The 20,903-nt window shown below is 46.6% G+C and overlaps 1 protein-coding gene across 1 annotated transcript in view; it reads left to right on the plus strand.

Moving 5' to 3' along the window:
- The window catches only part of cntrl (centriolin), a gene marked incomplete at its 5' end in the record, with an annotated part of 174,056 nt that overhangs the window by 67,264 nt on the left and 85,889 nt on the right, over positions 1–20,903 (plus strand). Inside the window, 6 exons of the mRNA XM_084308086.1 lie at positions 3,202–3,311; positions 4,205–4,345; positions 8,322–8,424; positions 8,693–8,824; positions 9,138–9,276; positions 14,870–15,078. Of these exons, the coding sequence (XP_084164212.1) occupies positions 3,202–3,311; positions 4,205–4,345; positions 8,322–8,424; positions 8,693–8,824; positions 9,138–9,276; positions 14,870–15,078 (834 nt within the window). The remainder of the gene's footprint in view (positions 1–3,201; positions 3,312–4,204; positions 4,346–8,321; positions 8,425–8,692; positions 8,825–9,137; positions 9,277–14,869; positions 15,079–20,903) is intronic.

Genomic DNA, 20,903 nt, shown 5'->3' on the forward strand with positions numbered 1-20,903 from the left:
AAAGCGTAGAGAGGAGTTTCTACGTGGACAACTGTCTGCAAAGCGTCTCGACGCCAGAAGAAGCCGAAGCCCTCCTGCTCAAGCTCCGCGCCTCACTGATCAAAGGCGGCTTTGATCTCCGGCAGTGGGCCTGCAGTGACCCTCAAGTACTTCGCAGCCTCTCCCCAGAGACAAAGGCAGCAAGCAGCGAGACCTGGATGGCGACCACCCCAGGTGAAGCACAGGAAATGACATTGGGCCTAGTCTGGCGCTTCAAAACAGACTCGCTCCATTACAAATACACACCCCTGACCACGGAGCAGGGAAGGTCGACCCCTCTACCGACCACCAGACGGAGCGTATACAGAACACTCGCAAGTCAGTACGACCCGCTGGGGTGTATCCTACCTTACACCACTCGGGCGAAAATGATTGTACGAGAGCTGTGGGACAAGGAACAGGGCTGGGACGACCCCATACCCGACCACCTAGCTTCCACCTGGAGAGAGTGGGAGAGAGAACTCAGCTCGCTCCAAAATGTGAACATACGCCGAAGCTACTTCCCACCCACAGTGCGGCTGGAGACGTGCCAGAGGGACCTGCACGTCTTCAGCGACGCCTCGGAAGTAGCCTACGGTTCGGTGGCTTACTTGCGGGCCCGAGAGGAGGGAGGAGAAATACACACAGCCTTCATCCTGGCTCGCTCAAGGATAGCCCCCCGCAAGCAACAATCGATCCCGCGTCTAGAGCTCTGCGCAGCTCTGGTAGGCGCGCAACTCGCCACGTTAATCCAACGTGAACTCACCATCCCGGTGCAAAGAACAATCTTGTGGTCAGACTCCATGACCGTACTCACATGGATCCAGTCCGATTCTTGTAGATACAAGGTCTTCGTGGGAGTCAGAATCACAGAGATTCAAGACCTAGTAGGATCAGCGTGCTGGAGGTACGTGGACACGAAACAGAACCCAGCCGATGTCATCACACGGGGGATGTCCCTAGATGACCTCACACGTCACAATATCTACAGTGACGGTCCTGAGTTCCTCAAGCTCCCGGAGGAAGAGTGGCCTACCCCCACCCCTCGGGAGGCTAGTCAAGAGGAGGCAGAGATCAAGAAATCTATGTTCTGTGGGTTGACGCACACCCCAGTCCCCACTGACCCTAACATAGACGACTGCCTCACCTTTGAGAGTGCGCAGCTAAAGACATTCCTGTGGCACCACCCTGAGGTCCCCCCCACTACCGGCATTAACGCATCGAACTACGCAGAGGCAGAACTCCTTCTGCTACAGCGAGCCCAAAGAGACTCGTTCCCCGACGAGCTAGACTGCCTGCAGGGAACAAAGCCAATCCCGTCAGACAGCAGACTGCTCCACTTGGCCCCTGAGCGCGACACCCATGGCCTCATCAGGGTGGGTGGTCGTCTGAGACGGGCCCCGGACTTAACGGATGACGTCAAGTTTCCTATAGTCCTCAACAGCCGACACAAGGTCACTGAGCTCATCATAAAGAAATACGACGAGGATGTGCACCACGCTGGGGCAGAGAGAGTCTTCGCTGAGATCCGACGTCGCTATTGGATACTGAACGGAAGAGAAGCAGTACGTCGCTTCCAGCGGACTCGTCTAAACTGTTGCAAGTGGCGAGCACAGCCCAGTATACCCAGGATGGCCGACCTGCCTCACTGTCACACCCGACCCGTGGCGAGGCTGATAGAGTTGCCGAGGCTCCCTGACTCCCCTGATGACGATCATGACCCACTGACTTTGTAGATTGCCCTACTCCCCACAACAGACATTGAGCAGTTGACTGGACTATTAATCTGTCTCCCTTTAACTAATTAGGTGCGGACTAATTAGGAGGCGGCTGTTGTGAAGGGCCAGATTAAACTGAGAATCTACCTTTATTGTTTGATATACTTTGTATATTATTTATATATATACACGGAATATCCCTTTACCTGCGTTCAAACCAGAGTAATATTCGCTCTCCTATTGGACAGCGCCCCCAGGCGCCAGCGCGCAAGCCCCCAACGGCAGGTTCAAAGACAAGTGCAGGCATGTCGGAACATGCCCGGAGTCAGCGTAGTGATACCAGACAAGGACTGAGGTTGGGACTAGATATTTACTTAAGTATAAATACAGCGCAAGGTGCGCACACCGTGCTTAGCTTTGTGTCTTCGTTCAGTACCTTACCCACCTTCACCACGAGTCAACGTGCAGTGAAGTGAGCAACCTTGCGTCTAACAGAGCATTGAGAACCGCGTGCGAATAGAATGGTAAAAGTGTCAGAGTTTAATGAAGTAACGTTGAGTTCGACTTAATCTAATGTGAAGTGAATAGTCGTTCATTTATTGTATATCGTGCGGCCACAGTTTGTTCGTGTGTAGCATTACCCAGCGGTTCGTCGTGTCTTTAGCTAGTGTACTTAACCAGGGTGTGTGGCCTAAATACGTCGCCCACACCCGGGGAGTCCTAGGCGGAGAACCGTTGGACATGTACACAGGAGAATCGACGTCGGCGATTGCAGAACCATTACTGGTTGGATTATATTGATTTGGAACGTGGTACCCGGAGAAGAGCATCGTTGATTTCCACTATCGTTTGGGATTCAACCTCGTGAGGATTACAACTCGGGCCGGCCTCGTGGACGGAGGCTGGCTAGCTGTCATCAATGCTGTCGAGCATTTGGATTACAATTATTACTTGCTGCTGATCAAGGGATTTACAAGGACCGACTCCTGTACCTGGAGTCTCTTTATTCCTCATTGAATCAGACGGAGTACCCGAACATTCCTCTACCCTCCAGGCCTTACACCCCCGGAGGGAACCCATTGTCTCCAGGCGGTACCAGTGTTGCCCTATCTAGTTGCTACTATACGACAGGTGGTGTCAACTTAGACCCATCGTAGGATTCCTGCTATTCTTAGTGACTCATGCTATTGACTGACTTTACGTATATTCTTCGCCATACAAGCGCGACCCTAATTCTCATTCTGTAACCTAACGTTGCCTAATAATAATAAATTACCCTCAAATACTATTTCTTTGTCAATGCCGTGTTCTTGTGGGTGTTCACCATCTATATTTGATGTACTGTCTGGCCAGTAATTAAAGTACATAACTAGCAGTGGTTTAATCTATCACAATCTTTAATACAGTCAGGGTTTTGTAACCCCTCAGTTACACTGTATATATAATATGTACTGTGTGTGTCCAGGCCAATGCAGCCCAGCAGCGTTTCTCCTCCACTCAGTCAGAGGTGGAGGAGATGGAGTGCAGGGCTCAGGACAGCGCCTCCTGTCTACTGGAGGCCAAACGACAGCTGAGGTAAACAGTAACCTCCATCAGCCTCCACCACACCAGAGAGAACTCCGTCAGACAAGACCATGTGCTATTAAAGGGGAATACCATGCAATTAAGAAATCCAATATGTTCTTTCCATGGCCTAGGAAAGTTCAGTCAATATTTGTAAACATGGGGGGCGGCTGAGTGGCGCAGTGGGCAAGGCGCTCGCCACCAACGCAGGAAATGCTGGTATCGAGCCCAGCTCTCTGCGTTGCTACCGGCTTGGCCGGTCGTTCATACTAATACAATTGGCAGTATTAGACGGTGGGAAAACCGGTGGGTGGGGATTGGACGTTGTGGACAGCGACTCCTACAGGTTGGTTGGTGTGCCTGTACAGCAGAATCAGGAAGTATCGGGGCCAGCATGAGCCTCCCACGCGTTACTCCTCGCCACTGAGAGATCGCGCTGTTCAGGTGAAAAGATGCGACAGCTGCCTCCTCATGTACCGGAGGGGACACGTGATGCAAGGCTTGGTCCTCACTGCAGCCAACCAGTGGGAGGCATAGTCTAGAAATGTTCAAGACAGGGGAGGGGAGAATTGAAGGGAGAATTGGCGAGGCAAAATTGGGATGGGAGAAAAATAAAAAATAAGGAGAAAAAGTGGATAAAAAAATATATATTTGTAAACATGGGCTACTCTCTCTGAAAGCCAGAAACCCTGAGATGTCAGAATCAAACGTGTGATGTCATCAGGTATAAAGTCTGGAGCTGCTCCATTGACAATGAATGGGAGAACAAGTTTGTGGAGCACAGAATGTTTGTTTCTCTTTTTTGTGTTCTTTTTTAGCAAATCTGAGCTTTACATGACCTTAAGTATAAGCCAGCATGGCCCAATCCTGTGTGTGTGTGTTTGTGTGTGTGTACATTCTCCCAGGGCCCTGGAGGAGGAGTTGGAGGAAGTGAGGAGGAGTAGAGAGGAGGAGAAGAAGACTCTGAGGGAGGTGGAGAAGGTGTTGAGGAGCAGAGATCAGGAGTACCAGGATCTCCTCAAGAAAACACACACAGTTGCTAACAGGTAGGGCTGACCTCGACTAGTCGACTAATCGATCGAAAGGAGCCGTAGTTGACTGCCAACCTCTTAGTCGAATGCACAAAAAAAATCATTCTTTCCAAAAGCAAAGAGGCCTAGAAGCGTGGCTAGCGCTAATGGCGCACATACCAGCAAGGCTAACTGCCTAAGAAAACAGGCACAGAGGCACTGAAAGAGGATTTCACACACTAGACAAATCAAGATGTATCCATCAGTGGACCAATTGCATGCTTTCGCAGAGGACGAGAAGCCTTCAGTAGACTTCTTCAGACATTAAGCACCCCCACAGCCCAAATGGAATGATCCCCCCAAAAGAAAAATTCATTCAGGGGGGTAGTCGACTACCAGTCGACTATCGCCAAATTTTGGCCAATCAAAGTCGACTATACAAATCCTTAGTCGGGGACAGGCCTACTATACTATAAACACACACAGTTACTAACAGGTACTACTACTATACTATAAACACAGTTACTAACAGATACTACTACTATACTATAAACACACACAGTTACTAACAGATACTACTACTATACTATAAAAACACACAATTACTAACAGGTACTACTACTATACTATAAACACACACAGTTACTAACAGGTACTACTACTATACTATAAACACACACAGTTACTAACAGATACTACTACTATACTATAAACACACAAAGTTACTAACAGATACTACTACTATACTATAAACACACACAGTTACTAACAGGTACTACTACTATACTATAAACACACACAGTTACTAACAGGTACTACTACGATACTATAAAAACACACAGTTACTAACAGGTACTACTACTATACTATAAAAACACACAGTTACTAACAGGTACTACTACTATACTATAAACACACACAGTTACTAACAGGTACTACTACTATACTATAAACACACACAGTTACTAACAGGTACTACTACTATACTATAAAAACACACAGTTACTAACAGGTACTACTACTATACTATAAACACACACAGTTACTAACAGATACTACTACTATACTATAAACACACACAGTTACTAACAGGTACTACTACTATACTATAAACACACACACAGTTACTAACAGATACTACTACTATACTATAAAAACACACAGTTACTAACAGGTACTACTATACTATAAACACACACAGTTACTAACAGGTACTACTACTATACTATAAACACACACAGTTACTAACAGGTACTACTACTATACTATAAACACACACAGTTACTAACAGGTACTACTACTATACTATAAAAACACACAGTTACTAACAGGTACTACTACTATACTATAAACACACAGTTACTAACAGATACTACTACTATACTATAAACACACACAGTTACTAACAGGTACTACTACTATACTATAAACACACACAGTTACTAACAGATACTACTACTATACTATAAAAACACACAGTTACTAACAGGTACTACTACTATACTATAAACACACACAGTTACTAACAGGTACTACTACTATACTATAAACACACACAGTTACTAACAGGTACTACTACTATACTATAAACACAGACAGTTACTAACAGATACTACTACTATACTATAAACACACACAGTTACTAACAGGTACTACTACTATACTATAAAAACACACAGTTACTAACAGGTACTACTACTATACTATAAACACACACAGTTACTAACAGGTACTACTACTATACTATAAACACACACAGTTACTAACAGGTACTACTACTATACTATAAACACACACAGTTACTAACAGGTACTACTACTATACTATAAACACACAGTTACTAACAGATACTACTACTATACTATAAACACACACAGTTACTAACAGGTACTACTACTATACTATAAACACACACAGTTACTAACAGATACTACTACTATACTATAAAAACACACAGTTACTAACAGGTACTACTACTATACTATAAACACACACAGTTACTAACAGGTACTACTACTATACTATAAACACACACAGTTACTAACAGGTACTACTACTATACTATAAACACAGACAGTTACTAACAGATACTACTACTATACTATAAACACACACAGTTACTAACAGGTACTACTACTATACTATAAAAACACACAGTTACTAACAGGTACTACTACTATACTATAAACACACACAGTTACTAACAGGTACTACTATACTACAAACACACACAGTTACTAACAGATACTACTACTATACTATAAACACACACAGTTACTAACAGGTACTATTACTATACTATAAACACACACAGTTACTAACAGATACTACTACTATACTATAAAAACACACAGTTACTAACAGATACTACTACTATACTATAAAAACACACAGTTACTAACAGGTACTACTACTATACTATAAACACACACAGTTACTAACAGGTACTACTACTATACTATAAACACACACAGTTACTAACAGGTACTACTACTATACTATAAACACAGACAGTTACTAACAGATACTACTACTATACTATAAACACACACAGTTACTAACAGATACTACTACTATACTATAAACACACACAGTTACTAACAGGTACTACTACTATACTATAAACACACACAGTTACTAACAGGTACTACTACTATACTATAAAAACACACAGTTACTAACAGGTACTACTACTATACTATAAACACACAGTTACTAACAGATACTACTACTATACTATAAACACACACAGTTACTAACAGGTACTACTACTATACTATAAACACACACAGTTACTAACAGATACTACTACTATACTATAAAAACACACAGTTACTAACAGGTACTACTACTATACTATAAACACACACAGTTACTAACAGGTACTACTACTATACTATAAACACACACAGTTACTAACAGGTACTACTACTATACTATAAACACAGACAGTTACTAACAGATACTACTACTATACTATAAACACACACAGTTACTAACAGGTACTACTACTATACTATAAAAACACACAGTTACTAACAGGTACTACTACTATACTATAAACACACACAGTTACTAACAGGTACTACTATACTACAAACACACACAGTTACTAACAGATACTACTACTATACTATAAACACACACAGTTACTAACAGGTACTATTACTATACTATAAACACACACAGTTACTAACAGATACTACTACTATACTATAAAAACACACAGTTACTAACAGATACTACTACTATACTATAAAAACACACAGTTACTAACAGGTACTACTACTATACTATAAACACACACAGTTACTAACAGGTACTACTACTATACTATAAACACACACAGTTACTAACAGGTACTACTACTATACTATAAACACAGACAGTTACTAACAGATACTACTACTATACTATAAACACACACAGTTACTAACAGGTACTACTACTATACTATAAAAACACACATTACTAACAGGTACTACTACTATACTATAAACACACACAGTTACTAACAGGTACTACTATACTATAAAACACACAGTTACTAACAGATACTACTACTATACTATAAACACACACAGTTACTAACAGGTACTACTACTATACTATAAACACACACAGTTACTAACAGGTACTACTACTATACTATAAAAACACACAGTTACTAACAGGTACTACTATACTATAAAAACACACAGTTACTAACAGGTACTACTACTATACTATAAACACACACAGTTACTAACAGGTACTACTATACTCTAAAAACACACAGTTACTAACAGGTACTACTACTATACTATAAACACACACAGTTACTAACAGATACTACTATACTATAAAAACACACAGTTACTAACAGATACTACTATACTATAAACACACACAGTTACTAACAGGTGTGTGTGCGTGTGTGTGTGTGTGTGTGTGTGTGTGTGTGTGTGTGTGTGTGTGTGTGTGTGTGTGTGTGTGTGTGTGTGTGTGTGTGTGTGTGTGTGTGTGTGTCCAGACTAAGGGATGTGGAACAGAAGGAGTGTGTTCTGCGTTCAGTCTGTCAGGCAGAGAATCTTCTAGAACAACATCAGGAAAACCTGGAATCAGTCAAGAGACAGGTACAGTAACTGACACACCTGTAGAATACTCAAGTGACTGACACCTGTACAATACTAGCGTTGGTTGGTTGGTTTGATGATTGATTGATTGATTGATTGATTGATTGTTTGGTTGGGTGGATGGGTTGGTTGGGTGGGTGGGTGGGTGGGTTGGGTGGGTGGTTGGGTGGGTGTGTGGGTGGGTTGGGTGGGTGCATTGGTTGGTTGATTGGTGTGTTGCTAGCTTGGATGGTTGGTTGGTTTTATTCACCTGTCCCTCTCTATGTAGGTGGAGCAGCAGCAGCAGAGGCTTGTGGAGGGGAGAGGGGAGGAGCATGCGGTGCTGGAGAGACTGGACCAGAGCAGAACCAGACTACAGGAGGTGACAGAGGGACAACATCATCAACATCGCCTCCTTCAGGTTTAAATCACCCTGCTTGACAACATCATTGACAACATATCCTGTTTACCCTTTCAGACAGGAGGGAGAAGACACGTTATTGGCTGCTTGGTGTTTAGGCTCAGAGGGTCAGATCAGCAGGCTTGGTGTTCTGCCATTTCTTAACATCTGTGTGTGTGTGTGTGTGTGTGTGTGTGTGTGTGTGTGTGTGTGTGTGTGTGTGTGTGTGTGTGTGTGTGTGTGTGTGTGTGTGTGTGTGTGTGTGTGTGTGTGTGTGTGTGTGTGTGTGTGTGTGTGTGTGTGTGTGTGTGTGTGTGTGTGTGTGTGTGTTTAGGAGCTGTGTGTGCAGCGAGGAGAGCAGGAGGCGCTGCTGTGTGAGAGGAGGTCTGCAGTAGCTTCTCTCACAGAGGAGGCGCAGAGAGAGGAGCATGTACTGCACACACTACACTCTGAAGTCAGCACACACCGCACAGGTACACCTTCCAAGAGCCATCTGGCCAAGAGTGGCAGCAGGGCCCTATTCCCCGTACTTGGTTCAACTAAGTCGATCAAAAGTCCATTAGCCAGATTCAATTAACCCGATGTTTGAATCCAGGCTTTCCCTGTTCCTCGAACGCTGATTCAGTCTCGTTCATTCGAACCAGACTAGATACTCAGGATAATTGCACGCGGCCGCCTCACCTGAAAAGACAGCATGTGTCGATCTCAGAAATCCTGATTTTCTAACGGCATTGATTGATTGAAAACTTTATAACAGATTGCAGAATGGGTACAATACAGTACGGCTCAATAGCCTCGCCGACAAGTTAAATGCATATCTATACTATACTGTAGGCTAATTTTAAGTCCCTCATTACCCCAATCAATCAGATTATATTTCTTTAAATGTGCCTGCTGGCAGTAGGCTTAATGGAATGAATAATTGAATGAGAACTTGCTAGCGAAAATAATTAGTTCAACTCTTTCAGAATAAGTAGATAAAAACAAGCCCAAAGAGTATCTAATTTATACGAATTAATAGATAATTATGAGGATATCTGTACTGTATAAGCTTAGGTATCATGTACTATATAAATACATGGTTCCCAAAGTTTTCAAGGCGCGACCCCCGAAATAACGTGTCAGAGAGGCTTGGAGGCTATACAGTTTCACTATTAATCAGGTTTTAATCAGTTTCAGACATCATCCATACATGCATTGAATTGATTAACCTTTGGTTTATACCAGTGACACCAGTCATGTTCATCACCCTCTTGTTCATCATCAGATAACAGTGCTTGAACAGATAAATGCATTTTCTAAAATTCATTAATCAAAACATCAAAGGCTTGCTCATTCAACTTTTCTCAAGTCACGTCCACGTCATCAACTCCGTCAAACAGTGCATCTCCTCAGACATTTTAATCCCAGTTACAATATCACAATAACGTGTGAGTGACAGTGATACAATTCAACAATCCACAGATTCAGATTCTCGTAATTCACATCCACAATCCACGCATAAAGACGCTTCAATTTAAGCTTGAATGAAACATAATCCGGCCGCTCCGTTAAGCAAATACATCCACAGCGGAGAATATTAAAAGAATCAGAGCCAAACGCCCGATATAGGTTTCATTTATTAAAAATATCCCTGCGGGATTCACATTTGCAATGCTCCGTTATTAAAATAACCACATATTGTGTGTCGCGACTCGCAAGCGTCGTATATGACGTGCATTATTTAGGACAAAGTAAATCCATAGGCTGAATATGATTTATTATCAGCATTTTAGGTCTATTATTTTACATTTCAAAAGCCCCCTCTAGAAAAACGAAGCACAAAAACATAATTCGGAATGGTATAATGGGATCTGTGAGGAGAGCTGGAATTTTTTTTGCGAGGGCGTGGTCATATATTATATAACCATAGTTATATGATTATAGCGAGTGCTCTGCTCGTAGTGGAACTGTCCCTTTATCCAGTCTAATAATGAATAATTTTCTCCACATGCACACACCCATCCGCCTGGCCACACCCACATCCGCTCCTCTACATAAGCGGGGTCGTGGCCACACCATCAGCTCCTTCCCAAGTCTTTCACCACCGGAGGCGAAGACCACGGGGCCCTCAGTGAGTCCGAGCAGAGCGCTCGCTATACTCATATAACTATGGTTATAGAATAACCGTATGTTATATATCGTAATAGCTTACGCTCTGCTCGTAGTGGAACACAGGAGCTGAGCAGAGCGGAAGCTCGACAGATGTACCCGCTGAGGCCCCCCACAACCATCAGAACCGGGGTGGACCCGAGCCCCCGGACCCCCCTAGAGGGGGACGGGAGGGAATCGGATCCGACTGTGCGAAGAGGGTTTAGCACCTCAAAACGCACAGGGTGAGCAGACCGTGGGACTTACCTTCACACAGAAGGACCCGCGACCACTCAGGCGCGCATCCCACATGCCACCAGGGAACAGACGGGAAGCAAAACACCCCCGTCACAGCCCCCAACATCACGGGGTCGAAGGTCAAGAACCCAACCCCGTGGAAAGGCCGTAGCAGCGGAGCGCAGAGGAGGACCCAGCCCCAGGAACAACCTGAGGGCCAGGACCTCCTGAAAAAAGGGGGCCCGGTGAGGCCAACGATGCCGTAGCATCGGGACCCCACCAGACGGTCACTGGTGACACCACCCCCCACATCGCCAGCGTATCGGACAGGGCCCAAACCAAGAGCAGGCCCTTCCCCCCTTGGCACATCGCTCTGAAGCACTCCACAAGAGGCTACACCCCCACAACACTGTGGGGCCAGTCGGCGCGCCGAGGAGACACCCCCCAAAGAGGTTGATCCCTCAATCCAGGCAACAGGCCCCAAGAGCATAACTCGACCTGTGCCCGGAGCACTGCGGACTAGACAGGCGCCTAAGGGGTCTACTGTGAGAACAGTACCCCGGCGGAAGGGGCGTTCGGTATGCTGTGCACCATGTCGCAACCTCCACAAACCCGACCCCTCCAGCGGGGTCGAGGTTCAAGAGAAGGCTGACACAATTGGCAGACGTCATGAAAGGTGCGGGGGCACACTCACCGGCCTCAAGCCCGGCCTCAACCCGAGAGTCGACTCTGCTACCAACACACCGGGGAACCAACCACCCCCCTATGTTTAGTTTAATAGGAGGCGGTTGTTCCTTTAACCCACCAAGAAAAAACTCAGAAACATAACGCGTATACACCGGCTATACAGGCAGTACAAGTGTTTCAGTTTTTAAAGGGTTAACCCAGGCCAACAGGTCGACGAGAACGAGTTCGGACCTGGGCCCGGCGGACCGGGACCTACACAGGGATGCCAGAGGGGTTCAACAGAAAAAGCTCCTCGACAACCCCCTCCTATCCCTGCCCAGCAGGGGGAGGGAGGGGTGAAAACAAATGGAGAAGGACCAGGCCCCCTAACACAGCGCAAGGTACAACACAGTATGGACCAAGCACATCACTGTGAAGGGCAACTCATAGTGGCATACATATGACACACACATCCATGATATGAATCCCCGCGACGCCCGGCCCGACCCGGCATTTTCCCCCCGGAAAAGCATAAAGTCCTTCGGGGTACCAGAACAGCAGATCTGCGCCGCGGCAGACAACTGGTTAACTGACCTGGTCCGGCGCGACCAGAACCAGTCCCGTGTTCTAGTCACGCCGCCATCCCCAGTCCTAAGAGGGGGGTAGGTACGCGCGTCGATCCAAAACATCACAGAGGGCGCCACCAAGATGGTCAGCACGTGAATGCACTGCACCTGGTGGCCCACCCCACAGGCGTGAGACCCCTCCGCCAATGTTTTGATCTACTCCGTCATCTCCCCCCGGAGATGAACGTGAGTCGTCGAGTCTAACCTAGTACACTGGCGCTCGGTAGAGATAAAAAATCTCCTTCCCAGTCACCCGCATAAAAAACGCTGTTTCCATGAATTGGGCAACCAAGGCGCGCGTTGAGACCCAAAAAACACATCAATGGTCAATTCTAATAAGAAAACCAGACAACGTTCTCTCTATGCTGTCTGGGACAAGCAGCAGGAAGCCGGTCAAATAAGACACAGATATGGGTCCCATATGACGCGTCTGAGGGAAAAAACCCTGTCAACACCGCTCTGTACACAAGAGGGAAGACAGAGAATCCCCCAGAGAGACCTCCACGTGAGTAACAATTGAAAAGATATATGTAATCATTGAGCCACGTGACCAAAGGCCCAATACACATTCCAATAGAGAGCAGAGCAGAAAACAAACAGTTTCCAACTCATCGCATCACCCAACCTTGACAATGACAGTGGTCCGTAGTACGGAGCCTGAAAGAACTCACGGAAGTCTCATGGCCAATAGAAACGCGCCCAGTGACGTATTCCATGGCCGGGGAAATCCTGTGACCCACTTATCCTAATATGGCGTGGGACCAGGGAACCCCCCCCCCTTTCCCCTCCCTGTGACGCGCTGACCCCACAGCTCGACAGGAAGACCGACGAATAGGAGGTCCAACCCCCTGGCCAATCAGTAAAAGGGGGGAGGGGTTTATCAGTTCACCAATAGCTACATATGTGATCACTTCTGTAGGCTAACACTCAACCTAGTTGTGGATTCGATGCCACGTTTCCTAAACGTAACAGAATACACACAACCCCCTCAGATAAAAAAGGTAAAGTTCACTCTTACTACTGCAAGAAGAACATCGTCTTTTATGATGAGAGAAGACAAGTCTTTCCACAGGCCTTGCATATATATAGCGACCAGAAAACAATTTTTCAAAGAAAACTGCCCCACTCCCTAAGCAAGCACACAACCCCACAGCTAGGTGAGGGTTATGCATCGTATCCCCAATATATAGTGAATAAACACACGTTTTGTAAAAAAAAATAGTCCCTCACCAGGAGAGACTTTTTATTTAATAACAAAATTATATGTTGGGGGGGGGGGGGGTAAACAGGGGAGTCACTAGCACCGCCTGCCGCGTGCAGAGCGCCGTTTGCGGAGCGCTCCTCCTCCATCTCCCTGCAGGCTGCCGTCATCTGCTGCATGGCCGACCCGAATAGTCCAGCATCGGAGAGGGGGGCCGTGAGCAGCGTAATCCTGGTGGCGCTGGGTGAGCTGGGCATCTCGTCGTTCACCCCCGCTGCCCGCCGTCTTACGATGAGAGCGAGCCGAGGCGAAGAGTCTGCGACGCAAATCCTCGGCCACCAGAGGTACTGTTGGCCTATCGGCCGACTGCCCCCTGGCGGGGGAACCAGGGCCGGAACCCGGCCACCTCACAGGAGATGGGGGCTCAACGGCCCCTCGGCGAGGCACACTCTCCACCGGGCGCCGCCCAGGCACACCTGGCTGCCACGACCATGGAGCCAGAGACGGCCACGATAGTGAAGCGCTGGTGGAGGGTAACGTTGTGACCGTCTAGATTCTAGACCCTCCGACGGCGAAGACATTATCTCTTCGTTTTTTCAGAAATTTGCGAGAGAGAAAAAACAAAGATACAATGTCAACGTAGCTCCTTTCCAACAACTATTTTGACACTAAACTTAAAGTGGTGTGTTACAGACACTTTTCGGTGGTGAAAATAGGGAAGGAGCTGATGGTGTGGCCACAACCCCGCTATATAGAGGAGCGGATGTGGGTGTGGCCAGGCGGATGGGTGTGTGCATGTGGAGAAAATTATTCATTATTAGACTGGATAAAGGGACAGTTCCACTACGAGCAGAGCGTAAGCTATTACGATATATAACTGAACTAAACTCTGCGCTGGAGCAGGTTCAAACTTGCTGATCTGCTGCCATAGTGATTTAGACAATCCGAACCGAAAGGTTTGTCTTATGTCAAGTTATCCTGAAAATTATCCGGCTAACTCAGTTAGCCAGGTACGAGGAACAGGGCCCAATACAGCAGTTTCATACAGTACACACACACACATTAAAAATAACTCAAAAGTGCTTTGTGTGTGTGTGTGTGTGTGTGTGTGTGTGTGTGTGTGTGTGTGTGTGTGTGCGTGTGCCTGTGCCTGTGCCTGTGCCTGTGCCTGTGCGTGTGCCTGTGCCTGTGCCTGTGCTTGTCCAGTTCTAAAGCAGGTCCTGCAGCAGGTGCTAGCAGAGCAGCAGGTGTTGGGTGAAGTGAAAATCAAACACACACAGAGCCAGCAGCAGCTACACAGGACGTTGGAAGAGCTGGACAGGAAGCAGGAGGAACAGGAGCAGAAAACTGACTCATACCAGAAGGAGGTGGAGTTATGTCAGAAAGAGGCGGAGCAACAGAGGACAGAGCTTCAGGTACGGTAGATACACTAATGAATATTCACTTCGTATTATACTCCATAATCTTTTAATTACTCATCAGCCCGTAATCCTTAAAGGAAATATACACTCTGAGATTACACTGTTAGAAATTGTCGTCAATTGTTGATCAACACATTCCATGAATAATTTTCTGATGAAATATTGTAAGGTGGGCGGCTAAGTGGCGCAGTGGGCAAGGCACTCGCCACTAACGCAGGAGATGCTGGGTTCGAGCCCAGCTCTCGGCGTTGCTACCAGCTTGGCTGGTCGTTCATACTAACACAATTGACAGTGTTAGGGGTGGGAAAGCTGGTGGGTGGGGATTGGACGTTGTGGACAGCGACTCCTACAGGTCGGTTGGTGCGCCTGTACAGCAGAATCAGGAAGCATCGGGGGCAGCGTGAGCCTCCCACGCGCTACTCCTCGCCACTGAGAGATCACGCTGTTCAGGTGAAAAGATGCGACAGCTGCCTCCTCGTGTACCGGAGGGGACGCGTGTATGCTTTACCCAACGCAGTTGTGCGATTTGCAAATCTGATTGGCCACTGACGTTTCTGGTCATGTGACATGTGCACCCAATAGCGTAACGAGCTGTGTCTTTGCCCATTTCCACCTCGAACAGCCTGCAAAGCACCTGGCGTTCTATCGCCATGCGCTAAGACAAACTCTAACCTTAACCAACTTCAAAAGAGTGCCTAAGCTTAACCGGCGAAAGAACTTGCCGTCACGCTCTAAGACAAACTGTAAAAGGTCACAGCCAGCAGGACCAAAGATTGATGACCTCTCGTCCACCGGAGACACGTTCTTTCTCCCCCCCGACGAGATTTTGGTCTGAGTACCAACACCAAAGGCCTAGACCAAACCACGATTCAAGACGGAGAGGGTCAGGTCACCATCATCAAGTCACTAAGCCATACCCTTAAAAGAAACATATGTTTGAATAAAGTGTAAACAAGCATAGCCCTGATTTCTAGCTCTGAGGTTGGAAGACAGTGATTATAAAAAGATATATTCCTTTTTTTTCTCTTACGTATGTAATACATGTATAATACTGTGTTCACTATGCCTAAATACAATCTGAAAAGAAAAGAGAAGGGGCCCCTGGAATGTGAAGAAGGGAGTAACCCAGAAGACCTTGAAGCCGGGATGCGAGGGCTGTTCAGCGTACAGCATACACACAGAGTGCATGTCCTGTCAAAAAGGCATATATACTATATACTAATTTTCACATGTATGTTATGGAAACACACATTGTAACCAAGGTATATTGATATATGTTTCTTTATTCTCTGCTTAAAAAACATATAGTATGGAAGGACTTTTTCAATACTTGATCTGATATGTAACTACAAGTAACGAAAGTATGGGAAAGGAGGAGTATGATTATGTACTGTACACATACTGTACACTGATTGGAGCTATGTACTGACAAAAAGGGTATGATCATATGACGCGACGGACCTGCGTATAAAAACATACAGGCCCAGGCTCTGCAGACAGATTTTTGGAGATTTTTGGAACCTCTTAAACTTTTATGATAAATTGTGCTTTTCATTTTTGTAACTCTTGTAACTTTTAATTAAAAACTTTATAAAACTAAAATCTCTTTTCTTCGTGTTACTTTTGCTAAAAGAAACAAACTGGTAAGCTTTAATATCATTTTATACTTATTAGCACCCATTCAATATCATGCAGTGTAAAGTGAGACTCTGAACATGGCAGAAGCGCTGCACGACCCCACCTTATTTATGATGTATAGATCCTAGGTGTAATGGTTACAGATGTCATTCTTCTCTCTAAAAAATAGCAAAAGACGTAAATAAGAATCGGTAATCTATTTGTATTCAATGCTATATAGACTAATGATTCCAGACAGTAAGCATTTAGAAAAAGATTATCGCACTCATTTGAGCTCCGACGATGAACTCTCACCAGTCGCAGTTTGACGGATGAGGAAGGGATAATCACCTGATTGATGACAAAACCTATTGGTAGTTTTACTAAGGACAGACTTGTCAAATAAATCTTCCTTGTTATGAAATAAAATACAGATCTCGCAACCCTTACTGTTCTGAAGGATCAGATTAAACCGAATATATATATTTATTTATATATATATATTTAATTGTATTTGTATATCCCCTGATATCCCTTGTATATTCCTTGTACAATATGCATTGAATATCCCTTCTAGTCTACTGAACATCCCATAATAGTCTCCATTCTACCATTGGACGAGACCTTGGTGCCAGGTCGCCATACCCCTCAGACCAGGTTCAATCGTACCGCTCAACATGTATGGACAAGTCCTAGTTCCGCGTAGGAATATGTCTACCGCACCACTAATGGCACTATTTGTTCATAGTGCGTATATATACTGCGCTATTAAAGTAGAGCTTTCTTTTAGTCCAGTTCATTACCCTCCAACAGAGTGACAGACGCAAAAGCCTCCCCGCGAACCACGTGTGGGCAGTAAGGCCAATTCGGCCCAGTATCGGCATTGAGACATCGTGTATATTAATATTTGAATAGTCATATTTGGCACTATATCGTCGAGTTGGACGTATTCTATTAAGCTAATAATAGTCTATTCATATATAGTGCCTCGTGCGGTAAGAGTTCTATAGTAATCAGCACCCCCATCGTTTCAGGCATCAGCTGGACGCTTATCCAGGGTGGTTGACCCCACGTGAAGCTGCACCCGAGGAGCTCCAGGCCAAAGAGCGAGTGGACCTGTATATTGGATTATTCTACCGACGACGGCTAGCCTTCCCCGGCTTGGATTATGCTTTGAGTACTTTGATTATTCTATGGATAAAGGCCAACACTGCGGTGTGTTGGAAATACCCCCCCCGGAGAGGACGACAGGTGAGAAGACGCTCTACACGACGAGGTCGCCTCACGTCTCTCCATCGTGGACCGGAGGACGCCGGCCACAGAGAGTCCAACTACTTTCATCTGTGGATCGAGGATCGCTGGGCACCGGGTCGCACGACTGTGGGCTCTCCCAGGATACCCTCGGCCAGACGGGATACAGCCAGACTCTACCCCCCCCCTCCAGCTGTCCTACAAGCAGTCGGAACCTTCCCCTAGTGTATCCAGCTATATAATCATTCAAGTATCATTGCTATTGTTCCCTAAATATTCCAGGTTGTATATTTGCTTCCTGCGCAATCAGAGATTGGACATTCGATATTGATCTACCTACGAATACTCATTTGCCATAAAAGTGCATACTATTTCAAATCATAAATGTAATTAAGTGATCGTTGTACATACCTTTTGCTATGTATTATTATTAAACGCAGACTTTCGACTTGGTACATTTGTGTTGGATCCGTTTCATCAGGTGGGAGTGTTTATCATAATTATTTATACCTAGTACTGGGTGGCCAGAGTCTAAAGTACAAGAGGTAGTGGTAGTAAGTATCATATCTAACAATACAGTCAGGGAATTGTACCCCTCAGTTACAATTGGTCCTTCGAGCCGGAGGGTAATCAGTGTAATATTAATATAGTGTTATTAATATTAAAATGGCCTATGATGAACACTCCACGAAACGATCCTCCTAACCAACAACGCCCGCGGCGCAAACGACAGCTCCCTCAGTACCTAGAGGCTTACGCTGTCAGTCAACAACCTAGTCTTCTACCAACAGTAAACGCGGTAAAACTAGAAAGTAAAATTATGTCTAACCCTAACGACCAGGCTACCCCGACCATAGAGCCCCCTATGGGTTCTAATGTAACTGACCCAGCTCACGGTGGGGACCAGGGGGAACCAGACATGACTTTACACCCCGCCAATACCGAAGAAGTAGTCCCCGACGTGTCCCGGGAGGAAGACAACACTACCGAGAGAGAACTCGGCACGGAAGAAGATGAGGAGAGCACCGTGGAGATAGAGCTCCAAGACTCCGCACGGAGTACCCCAAGGGACGGCTCCCCTATACAACCGTCTTCTCCCAGCGAGGCAGAGAGGACACTACAGCAGGCATTCCTCGTCAGCCTGAAAGCCTCTACTGAACGCGATAGACTCCAGGGTGAACGCGATCGATTGCAGATACAGCAACGGAGCGAAGAAGAGCACATACGCCTGGAAATAAGACGCATTCAGATGGAAGAGAATATGGCAAAAGACCGGGCCGACGCCCAGCGCGCCGCCACCGGTGCCCAGAGAGAATCGGATCTCACCAAGCGCGAAGCCGAGCGCGACAGAGCACAAGCGCAACTAATAGAACAGCTGATCAGAAGGACAACACCCCCTCCCTCCACCAGAGGCTCCAGGAACTCGTCTAGACATCACTCCAGGGCGGCATCCCCTAGCCGAGTAAGCGACCCTGAACTTGACCAACAGACGAGGTTTATACCCCCCGCAGACCCCCTTCCCCAACCGGTCCAAGCGAGACCCAGCCACCGGGAAGGAGCAGCATACACTGCGGAGAGGCTAAATCAGAGACTACAAGCCCTGGATGACCTAACGGAAGACGAAGAGGAAGAGGAGGAGAACCACGCCCGACGACAGCACAGTACTCTACCGGACCAGGAGGTCCAGTACAGCCCAGGCTATACCCCCGCGGAGCTGCGCTACAGACCCCCGACGCCATTCACGGGTGAGCACGACGCACGACCCGCCCCGAGGAACAGCACCTGGACCAGCGGGCCATGGTACACAGCCGGTACCAGCCCACGCCAAGGAGCAGGAGGAGACTCGCCTAGGAGGCCTCTCCCCCAACGCTCGCCGATGTATCAACAATCCGCGTCATACATTGGCACACCTATGGTACCAGACTTCACCCAGGAGAACCGGGCCCAGTATACGGAGCTCCGCATGTGTCTGGAGACAATGTTGGTGGATGTCATTGATGAACGCCATAAATACGCGATACTACTGAAGCATTTAAAGGTACCCCGCGCGCACAACATAGCGCTCGCCTACGCCACTTCCACGACCCCATACACCGCAGCGCTGGTAGCGTTGGACCAGAGATATGGACGTATATGGGATTACGTGATCCAGGAGATCAGGCACATCGACCGCCTACCCCCAGCAACAGACAATCGAGCACTGGACGACCTGTCCATCAGAGTGCAGTCCCTAGTAGGGATGCTGGGAGCGCAGAGGGAAAAGGGTAGGCATGAACTATACGCCAACTCAAATGTAGAGAGGATCTTGGAGAAGCTACCGCCCGCCCGACAGGAGCGCTTTAGGCGGCAGAGAGACCACCGAGACCCTAATGGCCCCGAACCGAACCTCCTCGATCTAGCCGACTTCCTGGCGAGAGAAGTCAGCAGCTTACGGCTAGATACATTCGGACGGAGCACCCCTGGCTCCAGAGAAGGAACCAGGAGACTAAATGATGGAAGAAGATCGGTGACTGTCATGCACCAATCGGAGTCAGTGCCAAGCAGTAGGAGCCACAGTACCCCCTCAAGAAAGGAGAAGTGGAAGATAGTGTGCCCCTACTGTGAGAAAGAACACTGGCTGTCACAATGTGACTCATTCCCCAAGATGAATGCGGAGGAAGCGAGTCAATGGATAAAGTCCAACAGACGCTGTTTTCGCTGTGCGCGATCACACATGGCAGCCGAATGCCGCTTAAAGAAAAGGTGCAGTCGGTGCGATGGAGCCCATCTGGACATACTCCACGACAGTAACAGACGGCGGCCTCCACCCGCACCATCAAGCAGCAAAGCAAGCGTCATGTACATCGACCCCGCCAGCAGCAGCGGAGCCAGAGTGCTCTTAAAGGTAGTCCGTGTGACATTGAGCTACCAGAATAAAGTCATGGACACTTACGCCGTCCTTGATGACGGGT

Source organism: Notolepis coatsorum, assembly GCF_963971535.1.
Source record: "Notolepis coatsorum genome assembly, chromosome: 2".
Taxonomy (NCBI): Eukaryota; Metazoa; Chordata; class Actinopteri; order Aulopiformes; family Paralepididae; genus Notolepis; species Notolepis coatsorum.